The 20,762-nt window shown below is 40.0% G+C and overlaps 1 protein-coding gene across 1 annotated transcript; it reads left to right on the top strand.

Moving 5' to 3' along the window:
- Nucleotides 1–1,458: 1,458 nt before the first annotated feature.
- LOC135412015 (elongin-A-like) lies at nucleotides 1,459–19,084 on the top strand. The gene is made up of 11 exons (XM_064650344.1): nucleotides 1,459–1,840; nucleotides 8,572–8,628; nucleotides 10,338–10,450; nucleotides 11,545–12,247; nucleotides 13,674–13,773; nucleotides 14,583–14,756; nucleotides 15,368–15,465; nucleotides 16,233–16,413; nucleotides 16,743–16,860; nucleotides 18,603–18,721; nucleotides 18,860–19,084. Exons 1-11 carry the CDS (start codon nucleotides 1,670–1,672, stop codon nucleotides 18,919–18,921), a joined length of 1,896 nt encoding a protein of 631 aa, XP_064506414.1. The 5' UTR covers nucleotides 1,459–1,669; the 3' UTR covers nucleotides 18,922–19,084.
- The last annotated feature ends 1,678 nt before the right edge of the window (nucleotides 19,085–20,762 follow it).

The following is a 20,762-nucleotide window of genomic DNA, read 5'->3' as shown; positions in this document are numbered from 1 at the left end:
CAACCCCACTTCTTGCTAAAAGGAATCATACACTGATGCCAAACAAACAAATCCTCATAATGATGAGGCTGCAGTTTTGAAAGACTGAATAAACTTCAAATTCTTTCCTCTGACAGTTATGACAGGTGATATGAAAAATGCCGCAGTTAGATCTGGGCTAGAAACATTTTTCTTGTTCTAGAAGGCTTTTAAGATTTTAAATGTCATCTTCACTGTCATGAAATCATGATCTTTCAGAATAATTGGGCAGCAAGGATATTGTCCTATCCCAGGAAACCCAGTAATTTGATAATAAGGCTTTCAAACAACATATGGGAATTCCAGCTTCAATCGCATAATACATATGACAATCTGAGCCTCAACTTCCCTACTCAGCGATGACTTTAATCATAATGCTGGTGTGGGCTGAATTTCTCTGAAGATTTCTTCTCCATAAATGCCACTTTATATAAATAATTTTATACTATTTGGGCCAGAAAACTGAAGAGTAACTAGTTGTGAATGGCCTAATTTTAGGCCATATTGTGAAGATGAGTTAATTATTTCTGCAAAGTAAAAATATGAGCATGGCAACTGGAGACCCGGTGTGCATCAGGACCTGTATTTATTTTTTCCATGTCCAACTTGAGTTCTCTACCTGCTGAATTGCCGTACCAGCTATTTTGGTTTCTCTACTGATGAATTTGCTATACACTGTGCCAAGCTACAATAAGATCTATTTTGCAAGAGCAGTAACCCTAACGCGAAATATCAGACTTCTGCCTATTTAAATTCCCCTGTAGTTCAGACTGGATACACTTTTTTAGCACTTTCCCCAAACACCATTTTAAAGAGTTAAAGGTGTTCTATGTATCTATTTTAGTTACATCTTCATAAACTTCCTAGGAAATACTGCAAAGACACAGCTTTTTTTTAGGAAGAACTCATTCAGTTTGGAATCTTTCAAGTACATGCTCAGCCCCGGGAAGCTCCACGCGGAGATCCCGTTTCAGATGCGCAGTTCAAACAGCACCAAAGACCGATTCCCTGTCACGTGCTTAGTAGGTAATCCACAGGGGAGCCATGCAGGGCCCAAAAGTCATCGGTCCTCCTGGGGAGGGGGAAAAAAGGAAAAAAAAAAAAAAAGGCAAAAAGCATTAGCCATCAGGCTGTAAATAAGGCAGGACCAAAAGAAAAGGATGTCCTCCTCAGCCGAGTGAGGACTGCAGTGGGTGCCAGTCACGTCTTCATGGCTTGACAGTGCTACCCCGCACACGAGGCATGGTGCCACAGAATAGCCTCCCAGCCACGCATGGACACCAGAGTGCCACAGACCTTGTCATCACCTGCAGGTAACAGGACGGGCGTGCACGAACCAGTGACTGACACTGGCAGTGAACCCCAGAGACCGCTCCCGGCTGCTCCCGCGGCCGCACAGCCGCACCGATGGACACACCTCGGCAGGGGCACAGTGTGTCTTGGGGCAGGCTGGTGATCCCCCCGATTCACCTCCACGGGCTCACCTTAACTACGGTCGTGCTTGCTCAGTGCCACCGTGTATTCAAATGGCGCCTAACGAGGCAGAGCAGAGCAACGCACACGCTCATTATCATTACTGCTGACAGACTGGTAGCGAACAGCCAGGTCGGCCGCAGCTCTCGGCAACCAGCCCGGCCGGGAGGAACCGCCTATGGCGGAGCAGGCGCGGGTACAAGAAGGGCGAGCGGGATCACAGCCGCCCGGGCGGGGTGGGAGCGGTGGCGGTGTCATGGCGGAGGGGCGGAGCGCCCGTCCCGCTTCCATGGCGGGGAGGGTGCTGGAGCTGAAGGAGCGGCTGGGCTGCGCGCGAGAGCCTGCGGAGGTACCCGACCTGGAGAGCAAAACACAGTAGCTGGGATGATAATCACTGTGTTCATAAGAGTTTCTGGGGGAAAAAGGTGCTTCTGCTTTGTTTTAACGGTGCACATCAGGAGGAGCGGGGGCTCTCACACCCTGCCTGGTTGTTCTTCTCGGTGCAAGAAGAACAAAGCTGTTCCTATCTCTGGAAGGAATGATACACCCGCTGTAGGGTAGCCAGGCTGCTCAGTAGCTGCGAGGACTGGATAAGGAACACTTAAAGCACGCAGACATCAGTGGGGAGCTGGGTCAGAGCAGCTGATGAAGCTGTGCTGGACACTGGAGGAACAGAGAGGCAGAGGGGGACATTGGAGGAACAGAGAGGCAGGGGGGGACACTGGAGGAACAGAGAGGCAGAGGGGGACACTGGAGGAACAGAGAGGCAGAGGGGGACGGGGACATCGGAGGCAGAGTGGGACACTGGAGGAAGAGAGGCAGAGGGGGACATTGGAGGAAGAGAGGCAGAGGGGGACATTGGAGGAAGAGAGGCAGAGGGGGACATTGGAGGAAGAGAGGCAGAGGGGGACATTGGAGGAAGAGAGGCAGAGGGGGACATTGGAGGAAGAGAGGCAGAGGGGGACACTGGAGGAACAGAGAGGCAGAGGGGGACACTGGAGGAACAGAGAGGCAGAGGGGGACATTGGAGGCAGAGAGGGACGCTGGAGGAACAGAGAGGCGGACGGGGAGATCGGCACAGGGGGACGAAGGCACGGACCATTCTCTGAGCAACAGCCTGGACTCCGAAGGAACTGGAAACAAAGCAGCATGTGCCAAATTGGCCTCAGTGTTTTACGAATACATCATATTCGACTAAAGAAGGTGTATTAAAAGAGTAGGGTAGTTTTTGTTTGGTTTTTTGAGGGTCACATTTGCTTTGAAAATAAAACACGTTTGCCTTGATGGGTTTCAAAGGCATCAAAACTTGATACAAGTTTGTGCAAGTATTTAGAGACAGAGGGCAGCAGTGGAAACTGCATTGTATTTGGTAGCTAATGAACTTGAAAAGCTTACCTATGAATCATACCTGGAGTGTGTTTTTAAAGTGTGTATTTATGCATATAGAGGAAATACTGATTTTTCTTAGCCAATAAGTTTTATCTACTTGAATGGCAGTGCTGTAGATAATATCTGTCTAAAATGCAAATATCTGTACTGGTGCTTCTTCAGAAGTTTTAATTTGCAGTTCAGTGAACCTACAATTTCTTCCTGTGCGACAGAAATGATCAGATATTATAGTGTTTGAATTTTTTAGTACATTGGATTGGTGTTGATATGCTATTCTGAACACGAGATAGCAAAGCAAAAGAAAGAAGCAATTCTAGAGGTAATTAATTTTTAAGTAATCCCCAAACAATAACTTCCAGAACACGTTCAGCTCCAGTGAAAAATGAGAATAGTTCTGGCAGATTTGGTTTTGTTAAGAGAAGAGACGATCTGTTTTTATGCAGCGTGACTGCAAGTAGGTGCTGCATAAAATGTGACTAGTGGTGGTGCTGCAGCACTTCTGCTGTCCCTGGTAAAACTGTGTTTAGTGAAATGGAAATATTTACAATAACAAGGGCCTAAGGAGTGGTAGGAAAAGTGAGAAACTGATAGCAGTCATGAAATGCACTCCTTAACAGATGCTAAATCTAGTAATAGAAATGTGGTTAGCATCTTTAAAGGCAAAGAGGAAAGTTCTAGGTATGTGTGGAAAGAATAACAAATCAATATTAGGCAAGTGCTGGTGTTGTCAAATATTTCTGTTCCATACTAAGAATAATATTTGTCTTGGGACTTTCTAATAATTGTTGAATAGTCTTTGATATGATAGTAACCAGGGAAGATGCAGAACATCAATTGTTCATGTCAAAACTTCTTAATGTGTGAGGTTTGATAGCTATTCAGTGAGTTTTCAGAGAATTAACAAAGAATAGGTATTGAGTGATGCTCAAGGTTCTAATGAAGATACAGGAAAAAAATACTGTGCTGTTGTTTATACAGGTCAGTGAAATGGTCTTCACTGATGTTGATCATAAAGGAATGTGTTGAGCAGCTGCATGATGTTGTGTGAAAAGTCTTTCTAATGTAGAATTGAAGGGTGGTGCCATGATCCATGCCACTCAGTGAGCCATTATGTAGATACCTTCTGCCAAATTCATCTGAAATTGTATTCAGCTGACAGTAATTGTCAGAAATATATGCAAGTTTCAAGACATTTGACTTGTTTCTGTGCAATGCCGATTACAGTAGCAGTGTCATGGACCTGATGTAATACATAAAACTGATTTCAGTTGCACTTACCAAAAATAAGTGCCAGACCTCATCAGGAAACAACTTTGATTTGTGGTTTTGGTTGTGGGTTTGTGGTGGGGTTTTTTTTGGGGGGTGAAATGGAGGTTGGTTATCCATCTGTTCCTGACATGATGCTACTCAACTCTTTCTTAATTTAGAAGACCACAAGCATTATAGGGAAATGCTACACATACTGAAGTAATTTGTGTCAAATGAAGAGTCCTTTCTAGAAACCAAATTTGATCACGCGCTAGGCTACATTCATTTGAGCAACACATGCTTTACCATGGCTCAGTGGAAAGTCACAGCTAGGAGCTATGAATATAGGTCATTCAGGATAGGAGACTGTATTTTGGAAAGCATTGACTCAGAAAATGATTTGGAGCTCTGATCTATTACCAGTTGAGCATGAAATTGCAGTACAATGCAATGGCTTATGGAGTAAATGCTATCTTTGGGTAGCTTAGCAAGGTTATGTTATTACTGCTATACAGCTTTAGGGGGACAGTTACAGGAATATTATGTCCTGTTCTGAGGACTGTTTTTAAAAACAATACTGACCAAGCTGGAAAGATAATAAGACAGCCAGAGAATGACTGGCATAACTTAATGAAACTAAAGAACCAAGGTGAAGTGTGTGATTAATGTTTACATTTATTTCTATGTTGTATAAGATTATTGAAAGAAGGCTCCTTTAATTATCAGGAAGAGATAACTAGATTTAATAGTTGAAAACCAAAGTAGGCAATTTTTTTTTAGGCAAATGGTTGTGTGCCTTTTCCAGAATTTGTGGACTTGGTGGAATTTCACAGGCTGTATTTTAAAAGAGAATGAGCTAAAGAATCATAGGGATCTCTTTGAAAGAGAGTAGCAGCTACTGAGTGCAGAAGGAAGGACAGAAAATAGGAAAGAGTTACTGTAATGAAATGTTTAGTCAGTCCCCTGACTACAGATGGCCTGGGAACCTGTTAATGGGTCCCATCCTTCCTGAGGTTCCAGGCTCAGATAGAAAAAATGAGAAGACTGTATAACACACGTATAAGGGATGAGCAACACTGGTGCAGTGGGAAGAGACCAAACCCAGTGCACCTGGGATCTGTTGTTGTTATTACTTTGCTTTCAGTTTTGACTCTGGAAAATTTTGTTTGCTCACATGGGTCCTTACCCACTGCTCATTACCACTGCCCTCTGCTTTCCAAGTGCCAACCTTCTTTCCCTCCTCTTCTGCATCTTTGTTTGCTCTTGCTGCTATTGTCACTTCTGCTTTTGTCTCACACCACTATGTGTGTGCCAGCTCTGTTTGTCCATAGGGCTCTGCTTTTGTTGTCTGTTTGCATAAAGATTTGTGTCTTGGGTTTGCTTGGAATATCATTAATTGGAAAACCAGCAATCCTAAAGGTTTTTGATCATTCTTTCTGAATCAGTATTTAGAAATTATGTAGAATAGTTCAGGAATTGTATAAACAAGTAACTTCATAATTTTTCTTTAAACTTCACAGTCTCAGTAGTTTTACCATGAGATGTAGCTGGTAGTGGTATGCAACGTAAAATAGTCTGAAAACCAGTGGAGGGTTACATATGTGTTGCATGTATGTGGAAGAACTTGGGGGAAGAAGTTACTGGATCCAGTCCAGTGAGACAAGAAGAGCCAGATGGGCCACAAATGCTATGGTGAAAGATGGTTAGAGAAAGGTACCTCAACAGTCAGTCTCCTTTTTGTTTTTAAAGACCTGCTTAGAACAGACTTCAGATAGATTACTTTCTTTTTGCCTTATTTTATGCAATAATTGTAATGGTACACTACATACGTATCATGATAGCAAAGTTTGTGTTTCTAACAAACTTTGGTTTCAGTGAAAAACTTTTCTGTGTCTGTGCTTCACAGTATACCTTTCTGTGGTCATCACCAAAGCCTGGTAGATATCAGAGCTTATGCTTTAAGTCTTTGATAGAGAAATCAGAGCTCTCTAGCAAATAGGATAAATAGAAAGTTTCTCTGCTGCTACGGATGCTTGCCACAAATTAAATTTGCTTATTTTCTGGTCATGTCTGAAAGTAAGTTTGATTCTAAATGCCAAGAGCTTGAAGATGTGATTCCTACTGGCAGGCTGGAAGCTGCCATTTACTTTGTCCAGTTACAGAGCAAGGCAAATGGAGCCTTGTACTAGTCCTATACATGCAGAGTGGCTGGTTTCCCTGCAACCTGAGCTGTTCCCTGCTCTCAAGTGATCAGTATAACTTCTAAAAAAGCTTGTCAGAGTGTCTGGTAAATGCTCTTTGTTTTGGTTTGGGTTTTTTTGTTTTAATGAAACAGTGTTGTTTATCTTAACTTTCCAAATGTGATATACATTTCAAGTAACCAGAATGAACAATGTGGTCTTTAGGAAACTTTGAAAGTTTTATCTTTTATTAAAATGTGTTGACTGCTTTTAGACATGCTTGTCATCTAGGTACTTTTGTAATATGGCCTGTTGGTTTAAAGTTGTATAAGTAGTAATTGCCTGCTTCCTGAATCTTTTCTTCTGAAATAAACTTGGTTTTAAGAATCAGTCCAAAACCCATCAAGAGGAAATACTCAAAACTCCTATTCTCTTTGTGTCTCAATGTATTCTTCCATACAGAGGTTTGTTTTTGGCCTATGGGATTTATTCCCAGTAGTTTGCAGTGACTGAGTATCTAGTCATGTTATATAGCACAATATAACCTGTCAGCAGTGGGTTACTTCCTTTTTCATTGCAAAATAAATTAAATCAATGGGGATATATATTATTTTCATTAAATAAAAAGTGAACTAACTTGACACTGATAATCACAAGCATTGGAAACTATGTTAACATTGTGAGCAATTATTATTTTTCTTGGGGAGTGTCTTACTCCTAAGTGGGAGACAAGCAGAACTTCACATGGCCCTTGTGCTAGTTCTGAAATCTTGGTCAGGAAGCTTTTTCTTTTTTTTTTTTTTTTCCTTTTTTAGTAGGTATCCTGCTGTTTTGTAGTTAGCTGAACTTTTTGGGAGAGAAGTGATTTGTTACCTCTGGTCCTAGGTGCATGTCTTACCGTTACAGCTTTTCTCACGTTTTCTCAGGCTGTGGAGCATTTTTCCTGTGCTTCTCTAGTTTAGAAGCACTGTTGCAGAGTGGATGATTCACAGAAGAACTGCATGCCAGGCATGTAGATAGAGCCCACTGTACACAGTGAAATTCAGTGTTGTGTGGAGTTCCACTTCTAAGGCATTACAGGAACAATGAAACTTAGAGCAACAGTAGAGAAGTATATCCCTGGATTGCAATTCGTAAATTGTTTTTTCAAGTTGGCTACTTGTTTTTTTAGTACCTCTTCCACCTCCTGCAATTCCATTTCAGAAGCAAAATCTAATGTGATAAGTGACAGTTCATCAGTTATTTAAATTAGTATAGCTGTTAATGTAGTTAAAAGGTTTCTGGGTAGTCTGCTTTGCTGCTGTTACTGCTTTAGAAGCGTCAGTGATCTGAAACACTTGACTAGTATTCCAGGCTTTGTGAAAGCCCCTCGAAATGCTGCTACTTCAGTTGTACATTAATTCTGCTGTCTACATAACATAGCTTCATGCATGCAGTTTGAGGTGTTTCAGTGGGAACACTAAATTTGGGAATACCATTCCTAAACCACAACAGAAAGATAAGGTCAGCTGCAAGACCCCGGGGTGCTGTATACCCACTGCCAAAAAATTGGATTATGTTGCTGTAGAAATTTATACTCTGCTTATAAATTAGACTTTTTTATTAAAAAATCCTCATAGGAAGAAGAGCCTTTTGTATCTGAAAAAACCTTTCCTGCTTTTATGGAAATGTTGAGTTTTGTAACTGGTGTACACTTTGTCAGTGCGAAAGAAAACAGCTGTTCTAACTTGAGCTCATTTTGTTAATGTACAAATTGCAGTTATGCTTTCAATACCTTATTTTGTGTAATCTGGGGTCCCACCATCTCTATTGTCCTTTCTTGGCCTGGGCTGATGAAGGAGTAGTGCTGCTGACTGTGACACTTGCTGATTTTTTTAGGTAGTTTTGTCTAGTGCTGCTTTTCTATTGGTTTTTTGGCTAAAGAGGGTCACTGCTACATGAGAAGTGTGGCATATATGTGTATCCCATACTACTCTATTATTGATCTTTATTGTAATCTCTGTAATTGTAAATTCAAGCTATCTACTGGATTTTCTGGTGTTACTGAAATTGGGGGGTTGGCAGAACTGTACTGGTTCACAGCACAGACTGCAAGAACAGCCCTGATGTGCAGTAAAGGAGTGCTTACATTTTCCTGGAGATACTGGGTGTTCCTTTTAAAACTGTTGAGTCTTTTTGGATTAAACAAGTGAATGAGGATGAGAAGAACAGAGTAGAATTTCAAATATTTGTTTAAACCAATAAATCTAATGTTTCCTTCCAGATCATAACAACACTTAAGGTACTACAGGATTTGGATTTATCACTGGATATTCTAGTGGTAAGTGATCAATAATGATATATTAAACTCCTCCATAGTGAATTCCTATGTAAATGTCAGGAGTCTGCAATTGTAGAGATGGTGAACATGTTAAATTTTTGAATTTTGACTCTATATCATGATTTGGTTAGGTTAATTTCCTTGAAGCTGGGCATCCAACTTGACAAATGCAGTATTATGTCAATGATAGTACTGAACAGGGACTTGGGCATATAAAGGCCATTTTAGTAATCAGGGTTGGTTTCTTTTCACTGCAAAGCTGCTTTCAGTCAATGCTAAAGACAAAGCAAATAAGGGTGAACCATTCTTTAGGTCAGTTGTCTAACTCTTCTGTCTTTTATTAGCAGCTCAAAGTTAGTTTCTTGCATTTAAAGAGCAGGCATCCCAAGTAAGGATTTTTGTGTCTTTTATCCTCACCCAAGCCACATCCTATCAAATTTTATATTCGATATTATCACACGGGTCTATGAAGCTTCTAGTTATTATAAGCAATGCATCTGTGTTTTGGGAAGAAGAAAAATATGGGGTTTGTGAGAGAATTTTTTGAAGAGTAGTAGAAAAATATGATTATTAAGACATTTTGCTAACCTATTCAGGCAAAGAGACAAAGGCATTTGCCTTCCTAAACACAGGCAGACTTCTACTGGAATACAGCAATATTTATGTATTTTTATTGGAAAACAAAATAATCTTGTATTGCAATTAGTTATTTAAAATGGTGAAGGGTTTCTGCAGACAATTCATGTTCCTAGCAAACTTGCATGTTTTATAATGGGTCAGACTTTGATGGAAGCCTTGAAGTCAAAGAGAAGGAGGAGATGTCTTACAGCTGAGGACTCCACATATTTTCAATGCATTCGAAGGACGTAAATAGCTTTATGAAATAGTCCCACCAGATTTATTCCATCTGTTTGCAGTAACTGACTTACCAAATCAGATTGTTCAATTATGTATAAGCTAAATACACTTGAAGTGAATTTACAGAAGCCCTTTGTAGGGGCTGAGCTGCTTATGTAGGAGTAGCCTGTGTACAGCTCTTGCTCAGACCTCACGGGGGTATCACTTCACTAGTTTGCAAGAGCATTAACAGGTTGCAGCAAAACTACTGAATTCCAGATTTTGTGCACATCTTACAAAGAAGAGTTTGTGAATCAGAGATGCTTGCTGATAATACAAGATTAAAATCACCTGTGATTCTGTAAACACTCAAAGACTGCAAGATAGCTTTGCTTAAACAACATAAAACACACTGGAGTGAGACTTGAAGGCACAAGATATTTTGAAAATAACTTTGCTCCTTTGACCTCTGTACCCCATACTACTGGTTGAGATGCATTTTAGGTTACAGAATGTCCAGCATATATGCTCTCTCATATGCTAAAAGGTACTGCCTAAAGGAAATTTGAATGGATGCATTTTGTGGGCATAAGCATTTGTGATAAGTGACATTCCTGAAAGATGTGCGTTTAATGGAGGAAAATTACTTCTCTTAGTTTTATGAATTAAGGCCACAGTTTGTTCCTCATATTTGGTTATAAATAACAACCTTCAGTTCTATTTGCAGTAAAAAAGAGTGTTTATTTCCTTAGCTGCCATAGGACTGCCCTCACTACTAGGCTAATACTGTTTGTAGCAGTTTTAGAGGAGGTTTTGTTTGGGATGAGAGTTGTGATTTATTCTGCCCATCTTTCTTGGATTATCTTCCACAGGAAACTGGCATAGGCAAAACAGTTAACAGTTTGAGGAAACATGCCACTGTTGGGAATATAGCTAAAACTCTGGTAAAACAATGGAAAATACTTGTTTCTACAGAAAAGAAAAGGTATGTGTGAACATTTTTCCTAAAAATTAATTATACTGTAGTGTGACTTTAAAAATAGAGATTGGAAAGCTTAGGAAAGTATTTGGAAGGACAAATCTGCATTAGGACAAATGCATGAATTGAATGGAAGAAATTAGGATGCCACTATAAAATATGATGAAAAAGATCAAAGTGACCAGTATTGGTCAATTATCTAGTCAGCACTCTGACTTCAGCTGGTTTTTTGACTGGCACAAGTTCTTAGGTCCCAGCTGGTACAAGCAGGACTAAACCAATGATGGCTCTGCTGTGCACTTCTTCAGTAAATTGGGGAACTTGCTCTTTCTTCCTAGAGGTAGTGGTTAAATGAGGAAGCTCTCCAGTGATTTCGTTATATACAGTTATATACTACCACAGTCGTATAGAGAGTTTTCTTTTAATGTTCTTGTAGACTGAAAGGGGCTTCTAATACCGGAGGAGTCACACTGAAGAAATGCAGTTTCTTCTCTGAATGAAGCAGCCGCTACTGCCATGACCGGGCTCACTCTGCTTTAGATGCTTTGCAGTCCTCCGACAGTTTGAGACAGTTGAGAAAGCCAAGGGATTAGTTTGACTAAATAATGCATATTAAATCTGAAGTTGTTCAAACAACAGGAAAGCAAAATACCAGAACCTGTGATGAGCAAATCATAAAGGCTGACCTGTTGTAATCTGTACCACCTACAGAACACGTGGTAAATTCTATCTTGTAGTTACTTCAAGCACCACGTCTGTGTTCTAAAGCATGCAGGGAAACTTGTATGAAAAGTGGTATCCAACATGTTTTAAGCAAATAATACTGCCAGGTATGTTTTCCGACTGATGGTTATGTCCCTACTCCCCACTTGTCTTGCTGTCAATTCTTGTTGCAATATTTAGCAGTGCTGGACCCAAGAGCGACTTCTCTGGGGTTCTGTACTGATAATGGAAAAATAAGAGCACAGCAGAGCACAGTTCTGTGTTTTGATATATGGTGTGATTTAATGCTTTTAGTTTTACTAATGTAGGAACAAAGATTGTTTAAAAATTTAGCATCAGATATACAATGGGATGGGTGGTTTTTTTTATTGTTGCAGTGGTCACAGAGGAAAAAAATATACTGAAAAAGAAAAACGTGAGACAAAATCTTCTGTTTCCAAGGAGATTAAGCCTTCAGAGAAGTCCAGAGCATCTGTATTGGCCTTTAGAAGTCCTAACAGCACTCCCATTTCTAAAAAGTTGAATAAGGAGCATATTTGTAGTGAAAAGACCCATCAAAGTACAGATTCTGAGTGTCCAAAACAATGTGATAATGAAGAATGTAGCAGCAGTGGTTCTAAGCATGCTTCCTGTGGTACCAATTCTCAGGCTAAAGACAGTGAGTTCAAAGAGAGCAACTCCACAGAGAGCAAGAAAGTTTCAGAAAAGCAGCATTCCTCTGCAGCTGCTAAAGGCTTATCACCTCTGGAGGAAAAGCCTAGTAAGGATACTTCAGAACAGAGAAGTCCTAAATGTGTGAAGAAACCAAAACAAAAACTTGTCATAAAAAACGAAGCCAAATTATCTAGTGATGAGGAATTCGAGCCCCCTACTATGTCTTTTGAATCTTATCTTAATTATGATCAAGTTACTAACAAAAGAAAGAGGAAGGCTGGTTCTACAGGTGCACGGCCAAAGAAGTGCCATGAACAGAAGAACAGCTCATTACTACAAAAGACCTCAAAACTTTCTCATGCAGAAGAGGGAGTGGAAGACTTTAAAAAAAGCAAGTGTGACCAATCAGAAACTCCCAGTAAAAAGGTAAACTGCTACATGGTTGAGGTAATAGCAGATAAACTGTAGATAAATAAGTGCTTTGCACTCTTAATTTCAGTGAAATTTATCTCTATTTATTTTAAGGAACAGATTGCGTGACTCTGATATATCAACTCCATTGCAATTACCAGTAATTACAATAATTGGGGGGAGGGGAAGACTGCTTATTGCATACTGGTGGTTTGCAATTGACTTAGTTGTATTTTTAGAATTATTTCAAATATTGCAATAGCGTTTGATTCATATCAGCTAATACGCTTTTGACCTGCAAAGTGCAAGGGTATTTACCTTTGGAAAGATGTCCCCTTCTTCCATTCTTGACCAGCCTGGTTTGTGGCTGCAGCAGCTGTTTGTGTACAGCGCAGTCCTTTTGTCAGATTATGTGGTCCTTTAATAGTGAACTTTAAGGTTTGCAGTGGAGCTGAACCTCCCCTAAATGCATTGAGGTAAACCAAAGTATTGCATATAAAACTAGATTATACATGTTCTTAATCTGAGCTATCCTAGTCCCTTGAAGTGGAAGAAGCTTGAGTAGCTTCTCTGAGCCAAGGTATATCTAAAAATGTATATTAATTAGACATTTTAAATTAAGACCTTTTGCGTGCTGAAAATTAGAGGTATCTTCACTTTGATGTGAAAGCTTCAGGCTTTATTTATTGTGGAAAATCTGCAATTTGAATGTGGTATCTTCTGTTCCAAATGGAGAAATATTAATGTAGAGGCTTGTGTATGATACTCTTAAACTGTTTGAGGAAAAATCTTGTATATTCAAGCAGTTGTGAAAAGTTATTGAAGATACTGAAATGAAGTTCAGGCAATGCAAGTTTTGGGCTGTAAGTGCCTGACTTACAATTGGAGGACACCTAAGACCCAGTTTTGACACTGCACATAGTAGTTTGTAGGGACCCATACTTAACAGAATGCTGCATCTTTAAATCCCTTTTTAAGGGATTATCTGTGAAAATTTTAGGCATGATTTAGGAGACTCGATGTAGGTGTAAAGGACCAGGTGTAAAGCTGTTTCTTGTCTTTTAGGATTGTACTTTTGTCATCTTGCAGTTTATCTCGTTCACTGCTTGCCTCTGTAGTGATTTATCTGAAAGCCTGTTAACTGACTACTGTTCTTTAATCTCTTTCTATGCACTAATTGCAGATGTCACACGGAGTTCCTTTTGTGGTATAGTCTTGCTAAGTAGAGTATGAAAGGGTACACTGAAAAATATGAGTAAATTTTAGTGCAGAAAAGAAATAATTTTAGTTATCCTAGTTTGGGGTTTGCTTAAGGGTTGTTTGGCTTTGGGTTTTGGTGGTTTTTGGTTTTGTTTTGGTTTGGTTTTTTTTTTAGCTTATTTTAAGTTTCTGTAACCCCAAATTTATAATGTTGAAGTATTGTTTCTTTGACTGTGCACAGGCTAAGGTGGCATCCCTCCAGGAGCTTCTTAATACTCCACTACCTAAATTTCTGACGGGCATCTCAAACTCATTTCCCCTGTGTGCTGCAGACTTTACAGGTAAGTAGTATACAAGATTGAAATGCTGCGGGTTTTTACAGCTCTCTGTAGAAATGTTTTATCTCCTTTTCTAATAAATTGTATTAGCTCGTCTCTCCATAGCAGAGAAGGGCTTCCCATTCACTTTCTCACCTGTAAAAATCATGTTGAAATTGAAGGGAATTATAAGCCTTCCTTATGGCTGTCTGAGTAAAAAAATACTGTGGAAGGTTATCACAGATGTAGAGAAGGCGTAAATTGGGTAGTAGTTCTACAGCCCCCATCTATCTTCTTGCCTAGTCTAAGGTATAGACAGGAATAGACTTAGTAGAAACTGTCTCAGGTAAAATAAATATATGAAGCACTTGGTCTAGTTTTGGCATAGGAAACACTAGCATCTTTATAGGTAGGTGACATAACTTGCCAGTGGTTTCTCTAGCAGTTTTCCTGAGGTTTCAGTTGTTTCATACCACTGGGATCTTGAAACGTCGCTGCTATTGTAGCCTCTGGCTTCTCTAGGATGACTTAGGAGAGCCAGTAAGGTGCTATAGATAGGTTACGCTGTTACTCAAGTATGAATACAGCTCATGTAGACTGGAGCTAAATAATACAAGAGTGGTTTGAGTGGGTGCAGCTCGCTTGCAGTGTACATGCTGTCTTGGTGTTAGATGATGGTGAGTGGACTTCTGCGATATGATACGTGCAAGGGCCCCAAAACTGTAATGCAATGACTTTGTACTTCAAGAAAAGGTAACGTGTCCTACCAGCTGTGCTTATCTCAGAGCTGAATGTTTAAAGCATTGTAAAACCTGCTGATGTTTTGCTTGCAGCTTCTGTAGCACCTGTTGTGGAAGCACCTCAGCAAGTCAGCGAGACCGTTCAATTCACAGGACGGAGACTGAACTCTAAAATGCAAGTTTACTCTGGCTCTAAAACAGTCTGTCTTTCAAAGATGCTTACACTGTATGAACAGTGCATCCGTGTGCTTCAGAATAATATTGATTGTGAGTACTTTAAGGGATTTGTAGCAGGCTGTGACTGAAAGTGTATCCGATTTTTTTTTTTTTTTTTTTTTTTTCCCCTCCATGCCAACAACAGGCCTACTAAAATACATTGTCCTGCCCTGCAAACAGTAACTCAGAGCAGGTTGAAAGGCACTTAAAAAGGGATTGATGTCTGTGCTAAACTGTAGGGGTTTTCTTTTTGACAGCTTACAATTTTTCCAGTTCCAATTTTACTTAAAATGTAATGTCCGATAAATTTATAAGTCAAAAAGTCTGCTGTTCCCCTCCACCCAAAATGTTTGTTTACATAAATTAGAATGAGTGATCAAGACATTCTTTTATTTCATGCATAGGCAGAGGGGGGGAGTGGTACACATCAGTAAAGATGGGGAAAATGACTGTTCAAAGACACATTATCCATCCTCAAGTATAACTCCTAGTCAGCGTGGAACTGCTGATTTCTAAATATTTTCATAGCCTGACTTCAAAAAGTGTTCTGTTAGTGCTTACTAAAATTAACTTGTATTTTTACTTTTAAACTGTTTGGTGAGTAGTGTTACCCACTGAGTAAAATAAGTAAGACTGAAAGTACCTTACCTACTTTTTTGTAGTGCTACAAGAAGTAGGAGGTGTGCCCTTTGAAATTCTTGAACCTGTGCTAACACGTTGCACACCAGAGCAGTTGTTTCGAATAGAAGAATATAATCTGGTAAATTCTGCCTTGCTAAATTCAGGGAGCTACAGAGTTCCACAACTCCACGGGTTGCACTGGCTTTCTGTCTTGCATACTAATTTCTCTGAATTAAGCTATCATTATCAAGACTCCCTTTCTCAAGTGTCAGGATTTAAAACATTTGGGAGAATTATTCCTGATAACTAAGTGAAAGACTGTGTATAAAAAAGTATTTTTGTTTCCAAAAATAAGAAAGAAAAAAAGATGATCACAGTATTTGCCACTGAAATATGTGGGAAAGTCGTAATAGAACCAACTGTGTTTAAGTTACAAACTGTTAAGGTTGCAAAGCATACCAGTCAGGAAGTAGCTGGGGTGAGACTTCATGTGTGTGGTAGATTTAGTATGTGTGCTGTTGGGACTTCAGCTCCCTGATGCATTTGGACATTGAGGCTCTGAGTGTGTAGCCCTTTGTACTGCAAGTTAGCCTTTTCTCTGCGTGCTTCAAGTGGAGGGCTGGAGTGGCCTGAGCCTGTACTATAAACACAAGTCTAGACTGTAAGCATGGCTTACTGACTCCAGTGTAGGGCTCTGCTGTTTGAAGCTGTGGGATTTCTAGGCTGAAGTCAATATCTCTGCATGGTATTGCCACACTTCACATTGTGGGTACCTGTGATGGCATGTGTGATGGGGTTTGTTCTGCACCTTTCTCCACCAAGGGTTTGGGCTGTTTCTGCAGGCTCAGTTAGTAGGTACTCTTGAAAATGTTTTTAAATCTTTAAGATATTTTGTGTTCAAATTAGACGTTTATAAAGGACTCTGACCACTTGTGGAAGAAACACTGCCAGAGAGACTTTAAAAATGAGAGCCTCCTTGAATATGAGTCTTGGCGTGAAATGTACTTGAGGCTGTTTAATCAGAGAGAAGAAAAACTGAAGATGCTCACAAAAAATATTCTTTCAGCTCAGTCTGAGAAACCAAAAGGTAAAATCTGTGGTTAGCTCTTCCACTTACAAAACCCGGTCTCTTCTGTTGTTCTTGACAATATGTAGGTGGTTTAGTGATTTGTTTGCAGGGAAGACTAATGCTGAACTTCTAGAAGTCATCAAGAACAAACACTGTTCTTAATTTAAAAGTTGCTGAAAAACTAAATGCATGCATTAGTACGATACTTTGCTGTATGCTGCAAGTATTATGCATTAGACAAATCTCACCTTACTGGTTAGACTGAAGATCCTAAGCAACAATACAAAGACCTTTGGATATAAAAGGCAGAAAAAGTCACATATCTCTGCTCCTTGCTTCCGTATTAGGCAGGCAAGTAAAAATGGCTTACATGACCGGTGCAGCAAAACCACCCAGGGACATTCGCCGACAGCAAGAAATCCATGGGACAGCTGGACCTGTCACCCGGTTTCATCCCGTACACAAGTATGTGTTATGTACAATGCTTTTAATTTGAGTTTGGGTGGTTTTGTCACTTCAAAAGCTTGCTTGCAAAATAATTTAGAAGTTCTAAATAACTCTCTGTTTACTTCCCTTTTTTTAAGTGGCTAGTGGCTAGAAACTAACTTGTCTTTTAAATCGTGTGCCTCTCTGCTGCGCGTGCCTCTGTGCTGCGTGTGCATTGCCATTCCACATTCCTCCAAAGTGTTAGTTGTGAATTTACCCTCCCAGCTAGAGTGTGAGTGGATGCTGGTTTTTTTGTCCAGATCACACTAAAGCCACTTGACATTCTGGGGAGATTCCTTTGTTGATGTTTTGGGTTTATAGACCTTCCTAGTAGCTTCACATGTTCTCCTGCTTTGATAAAATAAATCTCAGTCAGCTGCCTGTAGTAATTCAGCTGACCAGAGTGAACATCAGGAACTTTTAATACTGGGGTTTGTTTGTTTGGTGTGTTTTCTTTCCTTTTTTTTCCCCCTCTGAATTTCAGAAACTTAGTTGAACAGCCTTGACTTACTGCTCAAGATGGTGGTGATATGGGGCAGGAATGACAGCCTGGATGTAGCAATTTCTTCAAGTCAGCTTTTTTACCAGATATCTTTTCATAAGTGCACTTTTAGCTGATGAGATCCAGAAGGTTCTTTCCATACTGTTGTTGTATTCAGCAGAAAGATAATCCCCTACCAAGGCAGTAGCTTAAGGCACTTTGATTTAGGCTATTGCTTTCAGTTGCTCTGTGGGAGGTTGATTCTGTGTTGTGACAGACCAGCCTTCCAGTTTAGGTGATTCAAGTACAGTAGTGTATATGTCCTTTCTGCTCCAGTAATCACTGTGCCAGTAGCTGAATGACATACTCCAAGCCCTGCAAGACTTTTTTCCTCAGGCATGATGAATTAGGAAGAACTGGTGTTGTGTGAAAGAAGCCGTAAGAGGGTCATTGCTTTGCCTAAACAAGGGTTTGTTTAGGCACTATGAGTTAAACTTCATTGCTTTGAGCTGTCGGTTTTGTAAGCTGCAAAATTGGTACAGCTGAAATTTTCACGTAAGAAGCTGGTCTTGCAGGAGCTAAGAAGGTCCTGAGGCAGACATGCAGATCCCCAGCAGGCTGCTGTTCTCAGTTCAGTGCACAGTGGATTGTGAGCACTGGCAGCAGATGTCAGGGACTGGCTCTGAGGTGGACAAGGCTGTCCTGATCAGAGACATCATGCTGACACGTGGTTGCTGTGTTGGTTTAGCTGTCTTTAGCAGGAGGTATAAGGATCTGCCTCAGGCCTTGTCCTGTTGATTGGATATTTAGGGTTAGTTATTGTGCCTTTTCCTAGTTAGTCATTCTTACACAAGCTTTGTTTTTTTTAAGTTTGCCCTCATTTTCTGTCAGAGAGCTAGCTAGCAGTTCAACTGTGTTCAAAGAGGAAAATAAACACAGAGTGCAAACTAGAGCACAGGGTGTTATGAATCGCAGTAGTATTGCTGACTGCTTTCATCTGTCACAAACTGATAGTTTAATTTTAAATAAAATCTTAACAATTTAAAATTTATGCAAGAATGAAAATGGACAAGATGACCACCTGTGATCCCTTTTAACCTGAATTATCTTATGATTTTGAAATAGAGAAAGTCTCTTAAATGTGTTTGATCAGGGTTTTGTTTTTTTCCCAAAATGAGCCAGAGGAAACAGTAGGTTGATATCAAATACTAGCTTTTTTCTTATTTCCTTTTTCTAAAAGAACAAGGATTCCAGAAAGCAGAGTCAGAAATAACACATCATCAAATCTGATTCCTGCTGGCAACACTGGAAGTTCTTGCTCAGGTGTCATGATTGAAGATGGAAAGAAGCCTATCAAAAGTAAATGGAATTTCCTAAGATTATCAATTTAGTTGTTTTATCCTGCCTATTAATATATGCTTAATATTATGCTAATACCATTTTAAGTCACTCATAGCTGTAATCCTAACTGGTCTCTTTGTTTTGTTGCTATTGAAGAAATTGCACCGATCATGAAGAAAACTTTGAAAGCATTGAAGAGTAGATCTGGATGGCGATAAAATGAGGCTGCGTGTTTGAAGCTTACGTGATGTGACTATTTGTGTATCGTGCTACAGCAAATGAATATAACGTTCATGTAAATGAGGTTCAATTTGCCTTAGATAAAATAGTTATGAAACATTGCAGAGGCAAGTGATTAGCAATAAAAATTGAAACATCTGAGTCCTTTCATAGTGCTGCTTTCTTTCTTGAGTTTAAATAAGGTCAGTACACACTAATGAAAAATCAGTTTATATGGGCTCTTATAGGTGGTGTACTTATCAGTTATGATGGTGAAGGGTGTGGAGCACAAATTTTCTGAGGAACAGCTGAGGGAACTGGAGTCATTTAGTCCAGAGAAAAGGAGGCTGCGGGGGAGACCTTATTGTCCTCTACAACTGCTTGAAAGGAGGTTGTAGACAGGTAAGGGTTGGTCCCTTTTCCCAAGTTACAGTGAAATGGGAAATGGCCTCAAATTGCACCAGTGAAGGGTTAGATTAGATAAATAGGCAAAATTTCTTCATTCAAGAGCTTGTCAAGTACTGGAAGAGGCTGCCCAGAGAAATGCTTGTGTTACCATCCCTGGAGTTGCTTAAAACATGTATTTGTGGCACTTGGGGACCAGAGTGCTTGGTTAACAGTTGGACATTAATGATCTTCAAGGTCTTTTCCAACTTAACAATTCTGTGATTCTACGATTCTATATACACATTTGCATAAGTGTGGAGATGAAAGAAAACATGCTATACTCTGATCTGCTGCTCTCAGCCTGTCATGAAGAGGCTACAACCTCACAGCCTTTTGTGTTCAAATTGGAAAAGCTATTTGATCTTGAATAGCTGTCCTTTCAAGAGTTAGGGACTGCTGCAACTTGGGATTAATTTGTGAATGGGTTTACTTTTAGAAATGAGATACATCTTTGTAGTTTCCTCTAAACCAGTTCACTTGCATGAATTGTAAGCCTGACTTTGCCTTGAAGGCATGGCTTAGAGGAACTCTTTCTATGGAAAGACTGCACTCAGTAGTTGCAAGTAGGTCTTGTACTTCCGTAGGATTTGGCATGTTAGAACTTCTCATGAAGCACAGGGTAAGTTTGTCATGAAACCACTTGCAGTTTCTTACAACACCTTATGTGTGAGTTTCCTCACCATCCTCTACATGTTGGGCATTACAAGTAGCTCAGAAAATAACAGCTACTAAAAATTACTTTGACAGTCATGTAACATAATCACCTATACGTAACAGCTTGTGCAAGTGCCCTATTTATAGAGGATTTGAAGTCAGCAGGTGTGCTACTGTGTTGTGTTTTTATCCATGCGTTATAGTTGTACTAAAAAGAAGAAAAGTTGAAAACAGGTGTGTTAATCTGGAAACACTGTGGGGAGCTTTCTCTGTTTCTAGGATCAAAAGAAGCATTGACTAGTAGGAGAGGTAATGCAACATCTGTCATACCCATCTGGACGGTTCATCCCAGAAACATACTTTACAGGACTTAAATCTGGCTGAATGGCCAGTGAACCACTCCTTGTCCCCCAGACACCTCTGGTCATCATAGAGTTGCTAATCAATTGGTGGCAGAAGCTCAATTCAGCTGGAGGTTTGTATCAAGTTGATACAAACTGTTGTGATGTGAATCATTCAAGGGGCAGTTTTATTGGTAGTTTTGGTTTTGGAGGTTTTTTGTGGTTTGTTTGTTTTGTTTTTTGCTAAAAAACTTTTTTTTGGCTGTAGTTGTTGATGGTATCCTTTTGTGTAAGAAAAGACAAAGTCTTCTTTTAGGCTCTGGCATTAGAGAACACAGCTGTAGCCATTTGGAACAGATGCAGATGACAGGAGTGTCCCCGTAGGGGCCTGAAGGATA

The sequence above is a fragment of the Pseudopipra pipra genome, chromosome 3, assembly GCF_036250125.1.
Source record: "Pseudopipra pipra isolate bDixPip1 chromosome 3, bDixPip1.hap1, whole genome shotgun sequence".
Taxonomy (NCBI): Eukaryota; Metazoa; Chordata; class Aves; order Passeriformes; family Pipridae; genus Pseudopipra; species Pseudopipra pipra.
Note: the sequence above shows the minus strand (reverse complement) of the source record. Positions and strands in the feature narration are given on the sequence as shown.